The sequence below is a fragment of the Monodelphis domestica genome, chromosome 8 (genome assembly GCF_027887165.1).
Source record: "Monodelphis domestica isolate mMonDom1 chromosome 8, mMonDom1.pri, whole genome shotgun sequence".
NCBI lineage: Eukaryota > Metazoa > Chordata > Mammalia > Didelphimorphia > Didelphidae > Monodelphis > Monodelphis domestica.
In genome coordinates, this window is record NC_077234.1 from 46,858,372 (window position 1) to 46,875,774 (window position 17,403).

The 17,403-nt window shown below is 40.2% G+C and overlaps 1 protein-coding gene across 1 annotated transcript in view; it reads right to left on the reverse strand.

Moving 5' to 3' along the window:
• Positions 1–17,403, reverse strand: part of MED12L (mediator complex subunit 12L) — a 625,295-nt gene that overhangs the window by 312,450 nt on the left and 295,442 nt on the right. The window contains 9 exon segments of the mRNA XM_056807762.1: positions 7,126–7,262; positions 7,930–8,029; positions 8,821–8,970; positions 11,131–11,267; positions 11,270–11,399; positions 12,416–12,462; positions 12,465–12,494; positions 12,497–12,524; positions 14,984–15,153. Of these exon segments, the coding sequence (XP_056663740.1) occupies positions 7,126–7,262; positions 7,930–8,029; positions 8,821–8,970; positions 11,131–11,267; positions 11,270–11,399; positions 12,416–12,462; positions 12,465–12,494; positions 12,497–12,524; positions 14,984–15,153 (929 nt within the window).

The window sequence follows — 17,403 nt, forward strand, 5'->3', positions numbered from 1 at the left end:
CTAAAGCACTGATCACAACTGGAAATGCCTGGGCTGCAGCGGATTCCAGGATGAGAACAAAACCTCTACTTTCCCAACACGTATAACTAGACTGAGATTTCCACGTGGAGATGCTAAATTAAATACATCCCTACATGCAATGCCTAGTAACAAGCTTCTAGAAACTTCAGTCATTCCAAATGCAGGACTAAACCTAGGAAAAATACTTCTGAGCAGCATAGGAAATAGTTGTCCCAAAGCCTAAGCACCCCCTTTAGTAGGAAAGTAGGCAGGATGAGATCCATTTGATGAGCAAAATTAAAATTATTGAGCCTGCCCCTTCCATCTCATATGCACCTTTCGAACATCCCTAGCTTCTAGCATGCCAACGTTCCAGATGCAATGAAGAAACTTTTAGAATGAGGCAGGCTAAAACCAAGAAAAAAAAAAAGCTCAAAATGGAAGGTTAATGGAAAATGTCCAACAGATAAAACTATCTGAAAATGGAGCGAGGAATGGATGGGCTCAGGAGATAATGGGTCTCCTCCGACTCAGTGCCTTCAAGAGAAAGCGTGATGAGCACTTTTTGGGGATGACGCAGAAGGGAGCCTTATTTACACAATGTGGAGCTTTCCCAGTGCTACAAGGATGTGATTCTGTGACCATAAAAGAGATCTCAGGAGAAAGATCAACTCAAAATAATATGGAACCACTGATTAGTCCTTACCAAAGAAGGAGTGACCAAAAAACATCTATATATTACAATATATCTTTAACAAAGCTTTTATTTTCTCCTATTATAAAGCTAAAATCCTCATGGGTACTCAAGCAAGGAAAACTCAGGCATCTAATTGTCAAGGTTTTGCCTTGGTTCATCAGCGTTCTTCAGGTTCAGCTGCAGATTCTTGGAGTCTCTACATCTCATAAAATAACTAGACCAACAGAGGAAGGTTTAAAGTTGCCTCTGCTTGAATATAATTGAAGAGAAAGTGGATCCCCTTCCAAAGAAATGAGATGTCACCACAATGGATGCTCCCTCCTCCAATGCTAACCACAATCCCTCAGTGCCTCACTTCACAGGCTTGGAGCTTTTGGGTTGGCAGAGACCAAAGTCCTTCCTTTGGAGATGAGAACACCGAGGTCCACAGACATGAAGTGGTTTGTTCAAGTCTCCCATGAAGTCAGGCAAAGGGCTGGGGTTCAAAGCCACCACTTATTCTGCTGGTCCAGCTTCTACAGACTGAGCAGGTTCTCTGATAACTCATCCCCATGTAGTTTGTGAAGTCTGCCACTGAAGAATCCATGGCATGCTTTTAGTTTATTTTGAATATTTTATTTTATTCTTATTTTGTTAACAGCTTCTGAAATTCTTTTCATCTCACTGAATTTTTGTCAGATTTTCTTTTTCATGGAAAGGGAATAAGATATGGAGAGAGGAGTGTCAGAGATGAAGAGCCCAGCTCTATTGTGACCCGAGTTTAAGTTCTAGTCTCTGTACCAACAAAGGGCACCCTCTAGCTAAACTTTATCCATTAGTTTTAACTCATACCAGACTCTCCATGACCCTATTTGGATTTTTTTTTTTGCCAAAAATACTGGAGTGGTTATCCATTTCCTTCTCCAGATCATTTTACAGAAGAGGAAACTGAGGCAAACAGGGTGACATAACTTGCCCAGGGTCACATAGCTAGTAAGTATCTAAGATTAGATTTGATTCTTTTCCTCCTCTACTACTCTTAACTACAGTGCCATCTAGCTAGGTGCTGGTCCTAGAGACATGAAAACCTGAGTTAAAATTGGCTGAGACAATTACCTGGGCAAAGCACTTAATTTGTTTACCTCAGTTTCCTCATCTGTAAAATGAGATGAATAAAAACCACCTACCTTCCAGGGTTGTTGAAATCAAATAAGATAATATTTGTTAGATGCTTAGCACAGCCCTGGCACATAGTAGGTGCTATATAAATGTTAGCTCTTATCAAATTATTACTTAATATTGTATTTTATTTATAATTATATTTAATTTTAAAATAAAAGATCTCTACGCCCAGCCTTCCAAAGCCCTCCAACATCAACTCTATAAATTTGCTGCATTTTTGCTACATTTCTTTTTTTATTTTTATGTGTTCATTTATTAAATTATTTATTATTTGTTAATAATATAAATAATTATTTAATAAATAGTAAATAAAAATATAACATTTTTCCATGGTTACATGATTCATGTTCTTTCCCTCTTTTCCCACATTCGTAATCCTAAAGAAACGCTTTCCATAGAAATATGCACTTTCCTGTAACTGGACATTTACTCAATTGAGGTCACTCCCCTCTTCCTCCTTAGGGCCGTAGGCGTAGGAAGACTTACTTCATTGACAAATACTGCACTAGGAGGCCACAGCGTGGTTTGAGGGCAGAGCACTGGATGTCACAATTTACTGTAAAGACGTTGCTCTTCCACAAAAGATCTTCAATAAAAAGGTAACGGCTTGTCCCCAAAGTTACACAGGCTGCATGCAGTGTGGAAAGAGACTTTTTCTTCAGGAGAATAATTATCAGGGATGGGAAATCAGGAAGGCTGGGTCGGAATGCCCCCGAGATACCTCCTAGCCAGTTAAGCAATGTTCATCAGTACCATGAAGGTGTTGGACAAAATGGCCTTATGGGCCACTTCATCCTCTAAAAGGTTCTCATCTCAATGACCCGTGTAAAACCCAGTGGAATTGTGTGTTGGCTCTGGGAGGGAAAGAACATGAATCATGTAGCCATGAAAAAATTCTCTTAATCAAATAAATAAACAAACAAACGAACGAATGAATGAATGAATAAATGAATGAATAAATAAATAAATAAATGAATAAATGAATAAACAAATAAATGAATGAATGAATGAATGAATGAATGAATGAATAAATGGATAGATAAATAAATAAAATAAAAGGTCCTCATGTAAGGATACTTGGAGGAAAGTCCAGGGCACTTTCAGGATTTCCAGCTATTTTTTACCCTAACTGTTATTTTCCTAATCATTCCAGAAGTGATTATATAACAAAAGGGAAGAAAAGAAAGGAGAAACATAAACAGTGTGCTGCCTGTTGAGTCAGCAAACGGGGCCCTCCTTGTGGCAGTCACATCCCTCACTCACACAAGGGGTGAAGGGACCAGAGTCATGCTTAATGATATCCCTCCTACCCCAGGTCCTAGCCAGGAAAGGGAATGAACAAAGGCAAAGGGGGGAAAGCAAGGATTTCCAGGCTATGCCATTTCTTGTATTTAGGTCTTTTATGGGTTATGGACTCCTTTAGCATTCTGGGGAAGTTTAGGGATCCCTTTTTAGAATAATTTTTAAAGATGCATAAAATATAATATATATAAAGCTATTAAATTTTTAAAAATAAAAATCAAGTTCATAGAAATGCTGGTATGAAGTCTGATGTTTCCTAAAATATTCTTGGCTTTGAAATTTGATTGAAGATGCTTTTGTGGGATCAGAGAAAGAGCCCTGGGTCTGGTCTTGGGAGGGCAAGGTTAACATCCATCCCTTGTTACTTATAACTCTTCAGTTCTGGAACAGTGGCACACCTGTGGGGTGGAAGGGGATATTGGCCACTGGAAGGCTCCAGATCTGTTGAAACAACATCAGTTTTCTTTTTTTTCCCCTTCCTGTTAAAGGCCTGTGCCTGAACCTCATTCTGAAACTAAAAAATGAGAAGTGCATTTTAGGGAAGTAAGAGAAATGTTTCTGAATCCTAAGCCTGACATTTTGCATGGCACAATCTTAATAAAGAATAGTGTTCTTTCTTTTCTTTTTCCCAGTAGGTGGAAGAAGTTGGGAGTTAAAAAACAAAAGTTCAATGATTTAAAAATTATTTAAATAAAAAAAACTAGTTTAAAAAGTAACAAATGGAGGGCAAAAGTTCTGTAAGAAGTTTTTATAAAAAGTCTATATAGTGTTTGCTACTCTTCTTTTTTTTTTTTAAACCTTTACCTTCTGTCTTGGAATCAATATTGTATATGGGTTCCAAAGCAGAAGAGTGGTAAGGACTAGGCAATGAGTCAAGTGACTAGCCCAGGGTCACACAGGTAGGAATTATCTGAGGCCCCATTTGGACCCAGGACCTCCTGAGTCTCTGGGTCTGGCTCGATAATCCACTGAGTCATCTAGCTGCTCCCTCTTTTACTACTTTTCAAAAGGCTTGTGTTATACTCCCTGAAGTAAGCAGCACCACATTAAATCCCCATTTAATAGATGGGGAAGCCAAGGCATACATGTTCAAAGTTATATGATGTATCAGTGGCAGAACCCAGGTCTCAGCATAGAAACTTCCAGCTGAACAGAAAATCATTTATGATCACCAAAATAGTCAAGAAAAGGAGGTAACATGAACATCTGATGAAAAGCAATTATCCCAACCTTCTTTTGTCCTCATGTAGCCATTCAATCATAGAGGCGATGCCCCATGATGATTATTATTAATCATCAAATTGGGAGCCCCTATTGTAGGAGCACCTATCAGAATTCAATTATCCTTTCTTTCAGTAAATCAAATTGTTCAGCAGCATCCACCAGTAGGAATTACAGTTTTAAATATTAGACAAAGTGGATTTATACCCATCATGCATAAAACATCATTTCCCCAACTCTGCAGTATGCTGGTACCTATGAATACATTATAAATTGGGCTCTGTTCATCAGGAGGACTGACAAATGATGTGAGGTGTAGAACTACGGGAAGAATTATGGAAAGAACACGCGTAAGGTCATCGGAGAGCTACAATGGAAGAGGGGGCTTCCTCTTTAAATTGCTAATCCCCCAAATGTATTGCACTTAAAAAAAATGTCTCTGGATAGCTAACATTTTGTCCATTCCAAATTATTGGGTGGAAACGTTTGACATGTTAAGTCAAAGCGTGATCCTGACGTTTTTCCATCATTTTGTTCCTACAGATCCTGAGAAAACACACCTACGACTCGTTTAACAATTAAAATAAAAATGTGCCAGTTCACAAATCACAATTCTAGTAACAAGCTGCCACCTAGTGGAGCGACTCAAAACTAAGTGAAAAAGAGACATTTCCATGGGTTGGATTAGCCGTAGGATGTCAATGGGTTTGACTTCTTGGGACCACAGATTTAGAGCTGGAAAGGATCTTGGAGGTCACCTAGTTCAACTTGCGTATTTTACAAAGAAGGAAAAGAGACCCGAGAAGATCAAGCCAGTGCCCAAGGATTTCAGATTCATCATCCAGCTTCCCATCCTGCATTCGGAATTTCCTCAGCATGGTTGGTACCCATGACAGAATCAGCAACCTTCATCTTCAATCGAGGTCCATTTCCCTCTTTGATTCGATTGGAATTGGTTTATTAAGTCTCCTCAAAAGAAGCCAAACAATGATTTGAAGTGGGCACGTTCATTATAATGCCATCTAGGCAGGCTGGCAGTCTGAATTGAATGATTTTGATGGATTTGGTCATTCCCTCCCAGGAGAATAAAATGCCTTTCTGCTATTGTACTCAAGTGATAAAAGGGGAAATCGAACGTGCCTCAGACACCTTTTGTCTGTGATCCGGACATACTCAGACCACCACGTTCCCCTCTTTTCCTTTTAGTAGCCTCATATTTCATGCTTAAATTTTTAGGGTTCAACTATCACTTCCAGTAAGGGTCCAGCACCACAGATTGATCGTTTTCTTCTCGTGACATTCCACAATCCAAGTATTATGCAGGATTTCACCCCCTTCTCCATCTAAGCTCAGAACTATGCCAATAACCTACAGAAATAAGGAACTCTTTTTGAGCTCCTTGTAGTTTCCCAGAACAGAGCCAACTTGTGCTTTTTCTTCATTGTTTTATCCCCAGACTTAGCATAGCCCATAGACGCTCAAGATGCTACCTAAGTATCTCAAGTTCCCATTTTGATTTGAATTGCTCTTAAGACCAAATATTCTAGAATCAGAACAAGCAGAAAAGATTTTAACCCACATCTGAGAATAAGGTGACAATAGAAAATTAGTTATAATCATGATGATCATATTAATAATAATAGGCATTCCCATCACATTTTGAAGTCCATCACTTGACCTCCCTTGATTGGCTAACCAAGAACAAAGGGAGAGATAACCTGACATCGGAGCAGTGATGAAGAATAAGCAATAAAATGATCGAGCCAAAGGGCTTTGCAAACTTCAAGCACTCTATGCTGATAATAATTATTATGATCCATAAACGGGACTGATAATTATCTGGGATATATACCGGTGAATGGGAAGATGGAGAGAGGGACACAATGAGGGACATTTTTATCAGTGAACATAATTTTTGTGACTACTTTAGGATCTATAATGTCATCAGCTGATGGATTCCACCATATTGGCATGGTCTTTTTTTCCTTAAGCCCTTATATTCCGTCTTAGAATCAATACTATGTGTTTATTCCATGGCAGAAGAATGATAAGGACTAGGAAATGAGGGTTAAGTGACTTGCCCAGAGTCATACAGCTAGGAAGGGTACAAGGCCAAATTTGAACCCAAAACCTCCTGCCTCTACGACTGGCTCTCCATCCATTGAGCCACCCAGCTGCCCTCACCTTAGATTAATCTTAATTTTCTGTTATTGAAAAAAAAAAACTTACTCCCTGGAGGTCAGCCTTCTGGTGATAAGCCACTCCAACTTAGCTAGGTTGTTCTTTGGCTGTGTCAAAGACTTTTTATTACAATGAACAGTCCACTTCCTTCTGTTCTAAGTAATTTCTTTCCTTCAAGAAAATTTTGATGGAGTCTAATCATTAAACAAAGCACATTCAACTGGAACAAAGATGGCGGGAGGGGGGAATCTAATATTGTAGACTTGAGTCTTATTAGTCCTATTATAGGTCACTTGGGTTAATGATGGTATCACCCCACAGAATCAGCACAGAACTTCACAGATTTAGCACTGGAAAGAAAGGTCCTCAGACGTCACCTAGCCTAGCTCCTTTATTTGGTAGATGATGACCCTGGGCCCAAGAGGAATGAAGTAACTTGCCCAAGGGGCCAGTTTCTGAGGCAGTATTTGAACCCATGTCTGCTGGCTCCATAGTCAATGCTCTTCCCATTTCTTTCCTACACTCAGAAAATAGACGACAAGGTGATAGAAAATAGTCATTACCTCTTGGTTGTCTTTGTTCTGGTTGGCCCAGAAAATTTTATGATAAAGGGTCTCCATTGAATTGCTGGAGTCAGATCTGTCAAAACAATGCCGATCTAAGACTTCCAGGGTATGCAAGACTCTACTGATGGTGACCCCTAGATGAAGAAAAATGAAGCCTTCAGTGACATGGGGGGAAATCAGGTCACACATCACAAAAATCACTGAGAGAGGGGGAGTGAAGTCTGCACCAACAATTTTCAAAGAGTTCTCACAAAATTCAGCCTCTGCCAAAAAAAAAAAAAGTCCAAAGGTGGACAACTGTGGGGTTCAAGGATCCAATGCATGAACCAAATAATATAACCAAGAATTTTTACTCATGGGGAGAGAGTTCATCTTGAAGGTGGTTAAAATTCCCAGTTAAATCAATTACTCTTGCCAACTCAATATTAGATCAGTTGATCCTGTATTAAATTGTGAGCTCCTCAATGGCAAGAATTATCTTTTGTCTTTCTTTGTACCCCCGTGCTCAGCACAGTGCCTGGCACACCGTAGGTACTTAATAAATATTCAATGATAAATACGTCATTAATAAATGTTTGTTGACTGACTATGCTGAAGGTCTTCAAGTGTTGGCAGTGACCTCTGAATTTTGGAACTCTGGGACAAAGTGCCAATTACCGTGGTCATGGCACTCTGCCTACTGGCCATCGAGTGTTTGTATCAAAAAACTCTTCTTCATAGAAAACCTATTTCTAAGAATCCAAGACAAACCATGGAGTTCAAGTGCCAAAACTATTCATTTTTTTTTTTGCTTTGCAATACCTGCTGTTGATTCCTGGCACTTGTCAAAAGACCACCGAACCTCCACAGCCCGGCCCCGACGTTTTATCTGCTGTTCCACCTCATAGATCTTTGCCCGAACCTGAAAGATGATTGCTTCTAATTAGCTTCAGCTTGCAAAGTCACCATTCCAATCTCAATCATGTCAGGCTTCTCTGCACGACTAAGGCATCCTACGGTGTCCTCGCATTCTTAACGGCATTAGGAATGGCAGCCCATGGCTCAAGTATAGACTTTTTCAGGGCTTTAGGGGAGGGGGAAAGGCACTTTTACAAGCTTCACTGAACTATCCCACTATCAATTTTGATAATAATAAATGTCAATGCGGAAATAGCGCGCAGGTAAAAATTCCAAGGGCACGCTAACCCTGGGGAATCCACTAAAACTGAACTTAGCTGCTATTCTTTGGGTGAGAAAAATAAAAAATACTTCCAAATGCCCCCAACTGAAGGAAAGTGGTCATAATTGTAATATAGTCTTTACTTTGTGCCCCCAGAAGGATAATCTGTGAATAACTCTTACCCAAGCTGGTTTCTCATTGACGCTGGTCTTTGGCCATCACAGATGGACCTAAATAGGGGATCCCGACTCTGACCCAAAGTCTCTTCCAGGATAATACTAACAGCTGGCATTTTTGGAGTGCCTTGAGGGTTGCAGGGAACTTTATGAACATCACCCTCTTACTGGATGCTCACAACAACCCAAGGAGGTAGGGGTGAAGATTATCAGGGACTTGCCCAGGGTTATACAGATAGCAATTAAGTACCTAAAGCCACATCTGAATCCAGGAATTCCTGACTCTTAAGTCCAATAGTCTATATGCTGATCCACGGTGAAACATGAAGAATTTTCCATTTTAAGGGGAAAACCTACCTGTTGATTAAATGCCGAATTCCCACCTGGCATAGGTAAACTGGAGGGAGCAACTTGAAGCAGATCCAAAGGAGAGCCTGGGTTAACGCTTTTATTTTCATTTGTGGAATAATTCCACACCAAGGCACTTGGGCAACAAAGAGTTACAGTCTGCAGAGAAACAAAGGGGAGAAATATAGTTAGTGGGGGAAATTGAGTAACAAATGGCTGTGATGCTTCTAATGATGGTGGGCTGAAATTTGCTACAATCCATTTATTGCCAAAGAGTTTTAAACCTGAAAAATTTTCCCCCCGTCCTCCCTAATCTTGTACAATTCAAGGCAATGAGAAGAAAATCCATATTTCACACCAAAAAAGGGAAGGGAAGCCACCCAGAAGCTGTGATCTGACTGAACAAGTCAGCATCAGGCTGAAGTCTCAAACTAACCCCCTAGACCCGTAGATGGGTCTTTGAAATCAACCAGCATCTTTCTCCTAAAACTGGAAAGAAAATTCATTTTCAGGAAATAAAGATGTCTCTGTTTAGTCATTTGGTGTTTTTTATTAGAAATTTAATTAAAATGTTTGATTTTCTTGCATCATCAAATCTAAAACCACATCTTAATATAAACACAGACTCTCTCTCTACATCTACCCTACTTTAATATAATCTTCCAATAAAAATATTTTTAGATAACTTCTTTAAACATTGAAAAATAACATAACACCTTACTGAAAAAAGTAATTAAATTTGGGGACAAGCATAAAATGAGCTTGTAAAGGAGAAGTGAAATCTAAGCTATTCATAACTATGGAGCAAAAAGCTGAGCCCTAGTATTTAGGTAGGAGGGGACTGAACATAATTAAATAAAATAATTAAAATAAAGTCTGAATTAAAAAATAGCAATCAGCAATTTTGATGAGAAATTTTACCTATTTGTAAAACATTCATGTAGAAACAGATGAGAGTATTAAACCCTAAACAGAGCCAGTGTTCCATTTTCCTTTCCCCATTTCACAAAATACAAACTACTCCTATTACAGTTTCCCTCACAGTTAAAAAACATATAGAGACTACTATTGGTCCACGAGCTGAATTCAGATGGAAAAACCATATAATGCATGTATTGAGTCCAGGGGAACTCAGAGCACAGCAGGTGTTTTTCAATAGGTCCAGAATCAGCATCTAACTCTCAGTATAGATAAATGATGAATCCCTGATCCCATCCTAGCAATCGTTCAATCAATCATTCAAGCCTTTATTAAACATCTCTTATTCACTAGATACTGTGTCTGGCACTAAGGATACAAATACGATAAGGAAACAATCTCTACTAGCTGCCATCTTGTCTGGCTATGCAAAGAGGTGTCAAGAGTGATTTGGGTAATAGAACTACTGAATCTTTCCATGCCTCCTTGATGCTGATAAGCATTATTGATGCAAATCAAAAAACAAAAAGTCAATTACCAACCGCAAGCCAATTTTCCTATCAGGATGTCAACGGGTCTGCCTTTGAAGGAACATCCTTCAAAGAATCATTTAGGCATGAAAAGACAACCTACTGGGATTTTCAATAATGGATAATGGTTAAGGATAAGTAAAATTTCCAGCAAATGACAGTGGATGAGGGAGGGAGAGAAAAAGGGAGAGAGAGAGGGAGAGAGGGAGAGAGGGAGGGAGGGAGGGAGAGAGAGAGAGAGAGAGAGAGAGAGAGAGAGAGAGAGAGAGAGATGAGAGAGAGAGAGAGAGAGAGAGAGAGAGAGAGAGAGAGGGAGGGAGGGAGGGAGAGGGAGAGAGAGAGAGAGAGAGAGAGAGAGAGAGAGAGAGAGAGAGAGAGAGAGAGAGAGAGAGAGAGAGAGAGAGAGAGAGAGAGAGAGAGAGAGAGGGAGGGAGGGAGAGGGAGAGGGAGAGGGAGAGGGAGAGAGAGAGAGAGACAGAGAGTGAGAGAGAGAGAGAGAGAGAGAGAGAGAGAGAGAGAGAGAGAGAGAGAGAGAGAGAATCTGTCTGTCTTTCTGTCTCAAAGGCAGGATTTGAAAACTGAGATCTCAATAAGACAACCCTAAGAAAGTCATTTAACTCCCACTGCCTAGAGCTTACAGCTCTTCTACCTTGGAAGCAATACACAATATTAATTCTAAGACAGAAGGTAAATTTTTTTTGTTTGTTTTTAATGTCTCCATCAATATCGCTGCTCTTGGGGAGAAAAGTACATTAAAAATTCCAATCTCTAAGTGGAAGACACTATATTAGATGCTGTCACACACCTGTAGACATTTTAATAGCATTCTTAAAAACATTGTCTGATGGAAAAATCAACACTAAAGGCATACCTGAAGCATGCAACTGAGTCCATAAACTAGTGGACGATGCTGTGGGCAGGAAAGGAAGTCTGAACCAGCCATCTGGACTGGGCTCATTACTGGCCCAGGTGCAGCTGGGCTTGATGCTGATAGGCTTGGATTGCTGGACCAATCATCATGTGTGGTGAATGTGCAGCTAGGAGATTGGGACTATCGTTCAGCAGGAGAGACAGGCGTCGGGCACAGAAGTAGGCAAGACGACGAGACAGGTAAGCGGACTGAACAAACTCTTCTGAATACTGAAAGAGAAAGACAGCAGTGGAGTCAGCATGTCATGTCCAGTTTGTCTTGAGCATGTATAAAAGAAAGTTCATCATTTTACCCCACAAAAATCTTCAGGTGCATCACCTCAAATAAGGAAGACTGTGGTCCAACCATTAAAACAGATCTACTAACTATGTCATAGGTAAGCAGACCAGATCTAAAATAATTGAATTTTTCTTTTATTCCTAATTTTCCTTTCCAGGGCTGCTGGAGTTGGTCCTCAAATAAATATGCATTTGAAGAACTTCTAGATTACTTTTTTAGCTTGGTGTTAAAAGGGGAAAATGAGAAGAAGAAGGGAAAGAGCGTCAAAAAGGTGAGATCACAGAATTTTCAAGCTAGAAAGGACCTCAAAAGTCATCTCAATCAGCCTACGTGGGAAAATGAATCCTCTCGAACGAAATCCCAACAACTAGCTCCCCAGCCTTTGTTAGAAGAGCTCCAGTGAAAGGAAACATGTATTCCAAGGCAACCCATTCAACTCCATTAAAAGGAAGTTTTTCCCTAAATCAAGCTTACTTCACTCAATGTGCTCTAGTTCTTCATTTTGGGGTCAAAATGAACAAGATTAATTCTTGAAGCTATCATCTATAGGACAACAAGGTAGCTCACTGGATTGAGAGCCAGACATAAAGAGGAGAGGTCCTGGGTTCAAATCTGGCCTCAGACACTTCCTAGCTGGGTAAGCCTGGCCAAATCATTTAACTCCCACTGCCTAGCCCTTACCACTCTTCTGCCCGGAAACCTTTACACAGTATTGATTCTAAGACAAAAAGGAAGGTTTGTTTTTTTTAACCAGCTATAAAGCATTCTTTTTTCCTCTGAGTTCCCATTCTCACTAACTGCCTACTAGATGTCTCCACCTGGTTGTCCTCAAAATACACAGCCAATGATCCTTCTAGGTGGAGGAGAAGAAAGGAGAGGGAAAAGAGAGAAAGAGTGTATGATATGTCATTCCTTCAGATTACTATCTTTTATCTGCTCTGTTCACCTGCAGCATCAGTGGTAGTAGTAGTTTGAGGAGGTCATCATCCACTGTCTGATTTTTTCCAGAACATCCAGGATCCAGTCAAATATTCATGCCGTTCAAGCATTCCTTCCTAAAACAAAGTAAATACATGTGAATCCATAACAGAGCCCTGGAGTCTGGTTGGTTTCAGGTTCAATAGCAGCTCAAGAGCTCTGAAGGTTCTTTCCCTGCTTCTTCATTCCCATCCATATCCACTTCAGCCCTCCCACATCCCTACTCTTCCACTGAGCCCTCTGAAGCTCTCATCTTCTGTCTGCAAATGGCCCTTCATTTAGACCTACCCCATCCCTAAAAATTAGGTTGTATATATTTCATATAGAGGTAGGTCTTGTTTCCTTCTCTACCCCAAGTGAGTTTCTTGAGGATGTGGATTATTTTCTTTTGCCTTTGTATCTCAAGCACCTAGCAAAGCATCTGGCATATAACAGGCACATAACGGAAATTAATTAGAGGAGGTTTTAGACTCTACTCAATTTCTCCAATCTCTGTAAGCCTGACTTTTCCTAAAATTAGGAACTGCAAGGGATTTTGCTTTAGGCCAAGTCATTCATTCTCAACCTTTCTGGTCTCAGGACTTCTTTACACTTATAAAAATTATGGAGGACAGACAATCTTCCCACAAAGAGCATTTGTTTACATGGAGCGTATCTATTGATATTTACTGCATTCAAAATGGAAAAGTCTTGGTATTATTATGAAGATAGTTTTGACCTCATATATCCCCTGAGATCCCCAGATGATACTCTGAAAACTGCTGGCTGAAATAAATCATAAATAAAGTCTAATCAAATGAATTAACCCAAAATCATATAATAAGCAAAAATGAGTCCGATAATGTGCTAGGCACTGAAGATACAAATACAAAACATCCCTGATCTCAGGGAGCTCACAGTCTAGTGGCAATGTCAGCCCAAAGAGATTTCTGAACAAGTATCTTCAAGGCCCACTCTAGAATAAAATAGGAATTATAAACTCGAATGTCATTTTATTCTGTTGAGAGGAGGTGACTGCAATAAGTAAATAAACATTAAATGCAAACAATGGACTACACACAGGAAAGAGAGTAAGGCAGTAAATAGCTGGCCTTAAGTCAAGATTTAAGTTCAATTCTTGCCCTGGTGAAGATTTGTTATGTGATCCACATACAAATCTCTAAGACCAGATATTACAGAGCAGGTCCAAACATGTCTTAAGAGGGGCAGTATCCTCAATGAGCATCCCTTACATCAAGGAAACCTCAGGCTGGGGTCTGGGACTGCAAGAGCAGAATGAGCTCTCCTTAGTACACAGACACACACAAATATTCACCTTTGAATATGCATATGAGAAAGGGTGAGGAAGAATAAGAGGGAGTCTGAGAGGGAGAGAGAACGGGACAGGGAGACAATGAAGGGGGTGAAGGGAGAGGGAGAGAGAAAAGGAGAAAGATGAAGATGAATGAGGAGAATGAAAGAGAGACAGAGATAGAGATAGAAAGGGGATGGGGAAAAAAAGCATGGTGAAGAGGAGAAGGAAAGGCAGGAAGAGGAAAGAGAGGAGAAATATACAGACAGACTAGACCTGTTATTCTATCAGCATCATAAATTCCCAGGTGAGGAAACTCCCTCTACCAAGGCAGGCTGGCCTCTTCTCTGAAACACATGTTAGCTTCCCAGAACACTGAGAAGGTAAGTGACTTGCCCAAGGTCACAAAGTCAATATGTGTCAGAGGTGGGATTTCATCCAGGTGAACTTCCCAACACCAAAGCCTTCTCTTCATTGTTACACTGCACTGCTTCTCACAGATAGACATAAGCAGTGATATATTCAAGTAATTATATTTTTATCCTAATTTGAGAAATGTTTGGTGTATATAATCCATATGGTTTCATTTGTTCTTTTTGAGTATCTGGGAGGGGAGGGAGGGAGGGAAGGAGGAAAGGAGGGAAAGGAGGGAAGGAGGAAGGAAGGGAGGGAGGAAGGAAAGGAGGAAGGGAGGAAGGAAGGGAGGGAGGGAGGGAGGAAGGAAGGGAGGAAGAGAAGGAGGAAGGGAGGAAGGGAGGAAGGGAGGAAGGAAGGAAGGAAGGAAGGAAGGAAGGAAGGAAGGAAGGAAGGAAGGAAGGAAGGAAGGAAGGAAGGAAGGAAGGAAGGAAGGAAGGAAGGAAGGAAGGAAGGAAGGAAGGAAGGAAGGAAGGAAGGAAGGGAGAGAGGGAGGGAGGGAGGGAGGGAGGGAGGGAGGGAGGGAGGGAGGGAGGGAGGGAGAGAGGGAGGGAGGGAGGGAGGGAGGGAGGAAGGAAGGAAGGGAGGGAGGGAGGGAGGGAGGGAGGGAGGGAGGGAGGGAGGGAGGAAGGAAGGAAGGAAGGAAGGAAGGAAGGAAGGAAGGAAGGAAGGAAGGAAGGAAGGAAGGAAGGAAGGAAGGAAGGAAGGAAGGAAGGAAGGAAGGAAGGAAGGAAGGAAGGAAGGAAGGAAGGAAGGAAGGAAGGAAGGAAGGAAGGAAGGAAGGAAGGAAGGAATTTTAATTAGCTCTGGATCAATTCCAGGCAAAGTTACCTGGAACATATAGAATGCCAATTTCTCATTGTACTCCCATTGCTTCAGAGCTTGTTCCACCTCTTGAGGCATGGCCATGGAGCCATTGCCTGGGGCTGAAGCCAGGTGATAAAAATCTGCAATCTTTGCCAGTTGTTCCCGAAGGTATCTTGTAGAGATTTGGGTCCATTCTGTTAACAAACAAAAGATAAATCACTAATTTCCTGGGCAAAACAAAGGGTAACCTAGAGCATGGAATACAGTTGGCACTCAAATAAAAAAAATATAAAAGCTGAAGGAGGTCAAGAAACAGAAGATAAGGCAAAAATATGCCAAGAGATTTGTCAAGAGAGCACAATTTTAAAAGGATCCAGAGAGTCATTTTCAAGTTGTCTTCAAAGGATGGTGACTTTGCTTCATAAAAGCATCTTATACCTCATTAAAAAAAAAAAAGACAACCCTTTTTGGAACATTCGCTTGCTTTTTCCAGGATTCTGTAGGCATTTCTAAATGTGGCTGAGTGAAAATAAGAACGTCAGTACCTATTAGCTACTAACTGAATATTCACTAAAAATGATTGAAAATTCCCTTTCCCCCTTCCTTTCCTTATCATTCTCCATGAAAAGATGGTTTTCTCAAGGCAAATTTGACCAATTCCTCAGTGACACCACGAAAATCAAGAAGACTGACTGATTTGCATTACTTTTTCCACAGACCAGGAATATCTGAAAACAACCCCCAATGAAAGCATTCATTTTCATTCACGTCCAACTCATGATCCCATTTGGAGTCTTCTTGGCAAAGAGACTGTAGTGGTTTTCCATTTCCACCTCACTTTACATTTGAGGAAACTGAAACAAACAGGGTTAAGTGACTTGTCTAGGATCACACAGCTATTAACTCAATCCTTTTGGACTCCAAGCCCAGTACTCTATCCACTAGGCCACCTTGCTGCCCCAGTTGATTAGTCATATCCAACTTCCCAACTTTTCTTAGCAAAGACACTAGAGTAGTTGGCCATTTCCTTCTCCATCTCATTTGACAAATGAGGAAACTAACGCAAATAGGATAAAGCGTTTTGCCCAGGATCACACAGCTGGGTGTGAAAACAGGTCTTCCTGGCAAGCCCAGAACTCTATCCATTGCATTTCCTATCTGCCTTTAAAACTCACCAATTGAGTATGAGAAGTTTCCAGGGTTTGATGTGCATCTAATCCCTTTGGCTTGGGAGATTCAAAAATGAAACCTACAGGCAAATTATTTCTAAGAATAATGTAGACACATCTCAAGGGGATAGGGAGAGAAGGAGGAAGAGAATTTGAGATTCAGTATTCTTTGAAAAAATGTTAGAAATTCTTTTTACATATAATTGGGGGAAAATAAAAGTCAATACTTTAAAAAAAGAATAAGGTAGATGGTATGTGTGAATAACTTTTTGCTTTTACACTACCCACATGTGACACAGCAGAAGATATATGGACGTCAGAGATAGGTAGTTGATGTATCAAGTCCTTTTGAGTCCTAAATAATTACTTTAGGTACTTGAGATGAATAAGTAAAACAGAGGGGAAATGGCACCACCCAAAGTGGTAGTTGAAAGTACAACAAAGGGCTCAAATTCAAAATACTGTACTCTTGCAGAAAGTCGACTAATTGAGATTGTTCTTTCCTTCTCTCTGGTTCTCCATTGTAGAAGTACCGTCTCACTTTCTCATTATACCTGCTAATGTTTGTACCTCTAACATACAGATTCCCCCTGCCATGTTATATCCCCCATTTGCAATTTATATTTTCTCTGCTTATTAAATAACTTTTTCATATTCTTCCCTTTTTATCCTCCCTACAACTCTGCTCTGAGGCCATTTTTAATCCCTTGAGTAAGAATTAATCATTCAATACATCAATCACAGAGCTCATTTTTTTCCTCTACCTTGACATGGCAACTTGATTGCTTTGGGAGGTTTCTTCCTAATATGTAGTCAACATATATTCACTGTACCAGTAAATGATTACAGTCCATGATCATAAATCATTCCACCACTGGAAAGTAAAGTTGTGATACGTTGTGATAGATTTTTAATTGTATCAGATTTAGAGGTTTAGAGTCACAAAGGTAGAAAGAAAAAAGATTGGGGGGGGGTGCCAGTCATAATGCCAGTACGTTTTATGAGTCATCTTTATTTGACAATGAAAGTACAACATGAGCTATATTACTACTAATATCAATTTTTAAGTATTCAGAAGTGAATCACAAGCTCAGTCATACCGCTCCATTAAACAAACAGGGAAGAAAAACTACAATAATGCACAATACAGAAGTTTTAGACTAAGAGACTAACCTACCAATTTATCGATAGTCACATTTAAAGAATGGATAACTGACTTTCAAATATGTAGCAAGCAAGAATGTTTCCATTAGACACAAGTAAATGGGCTTCAGG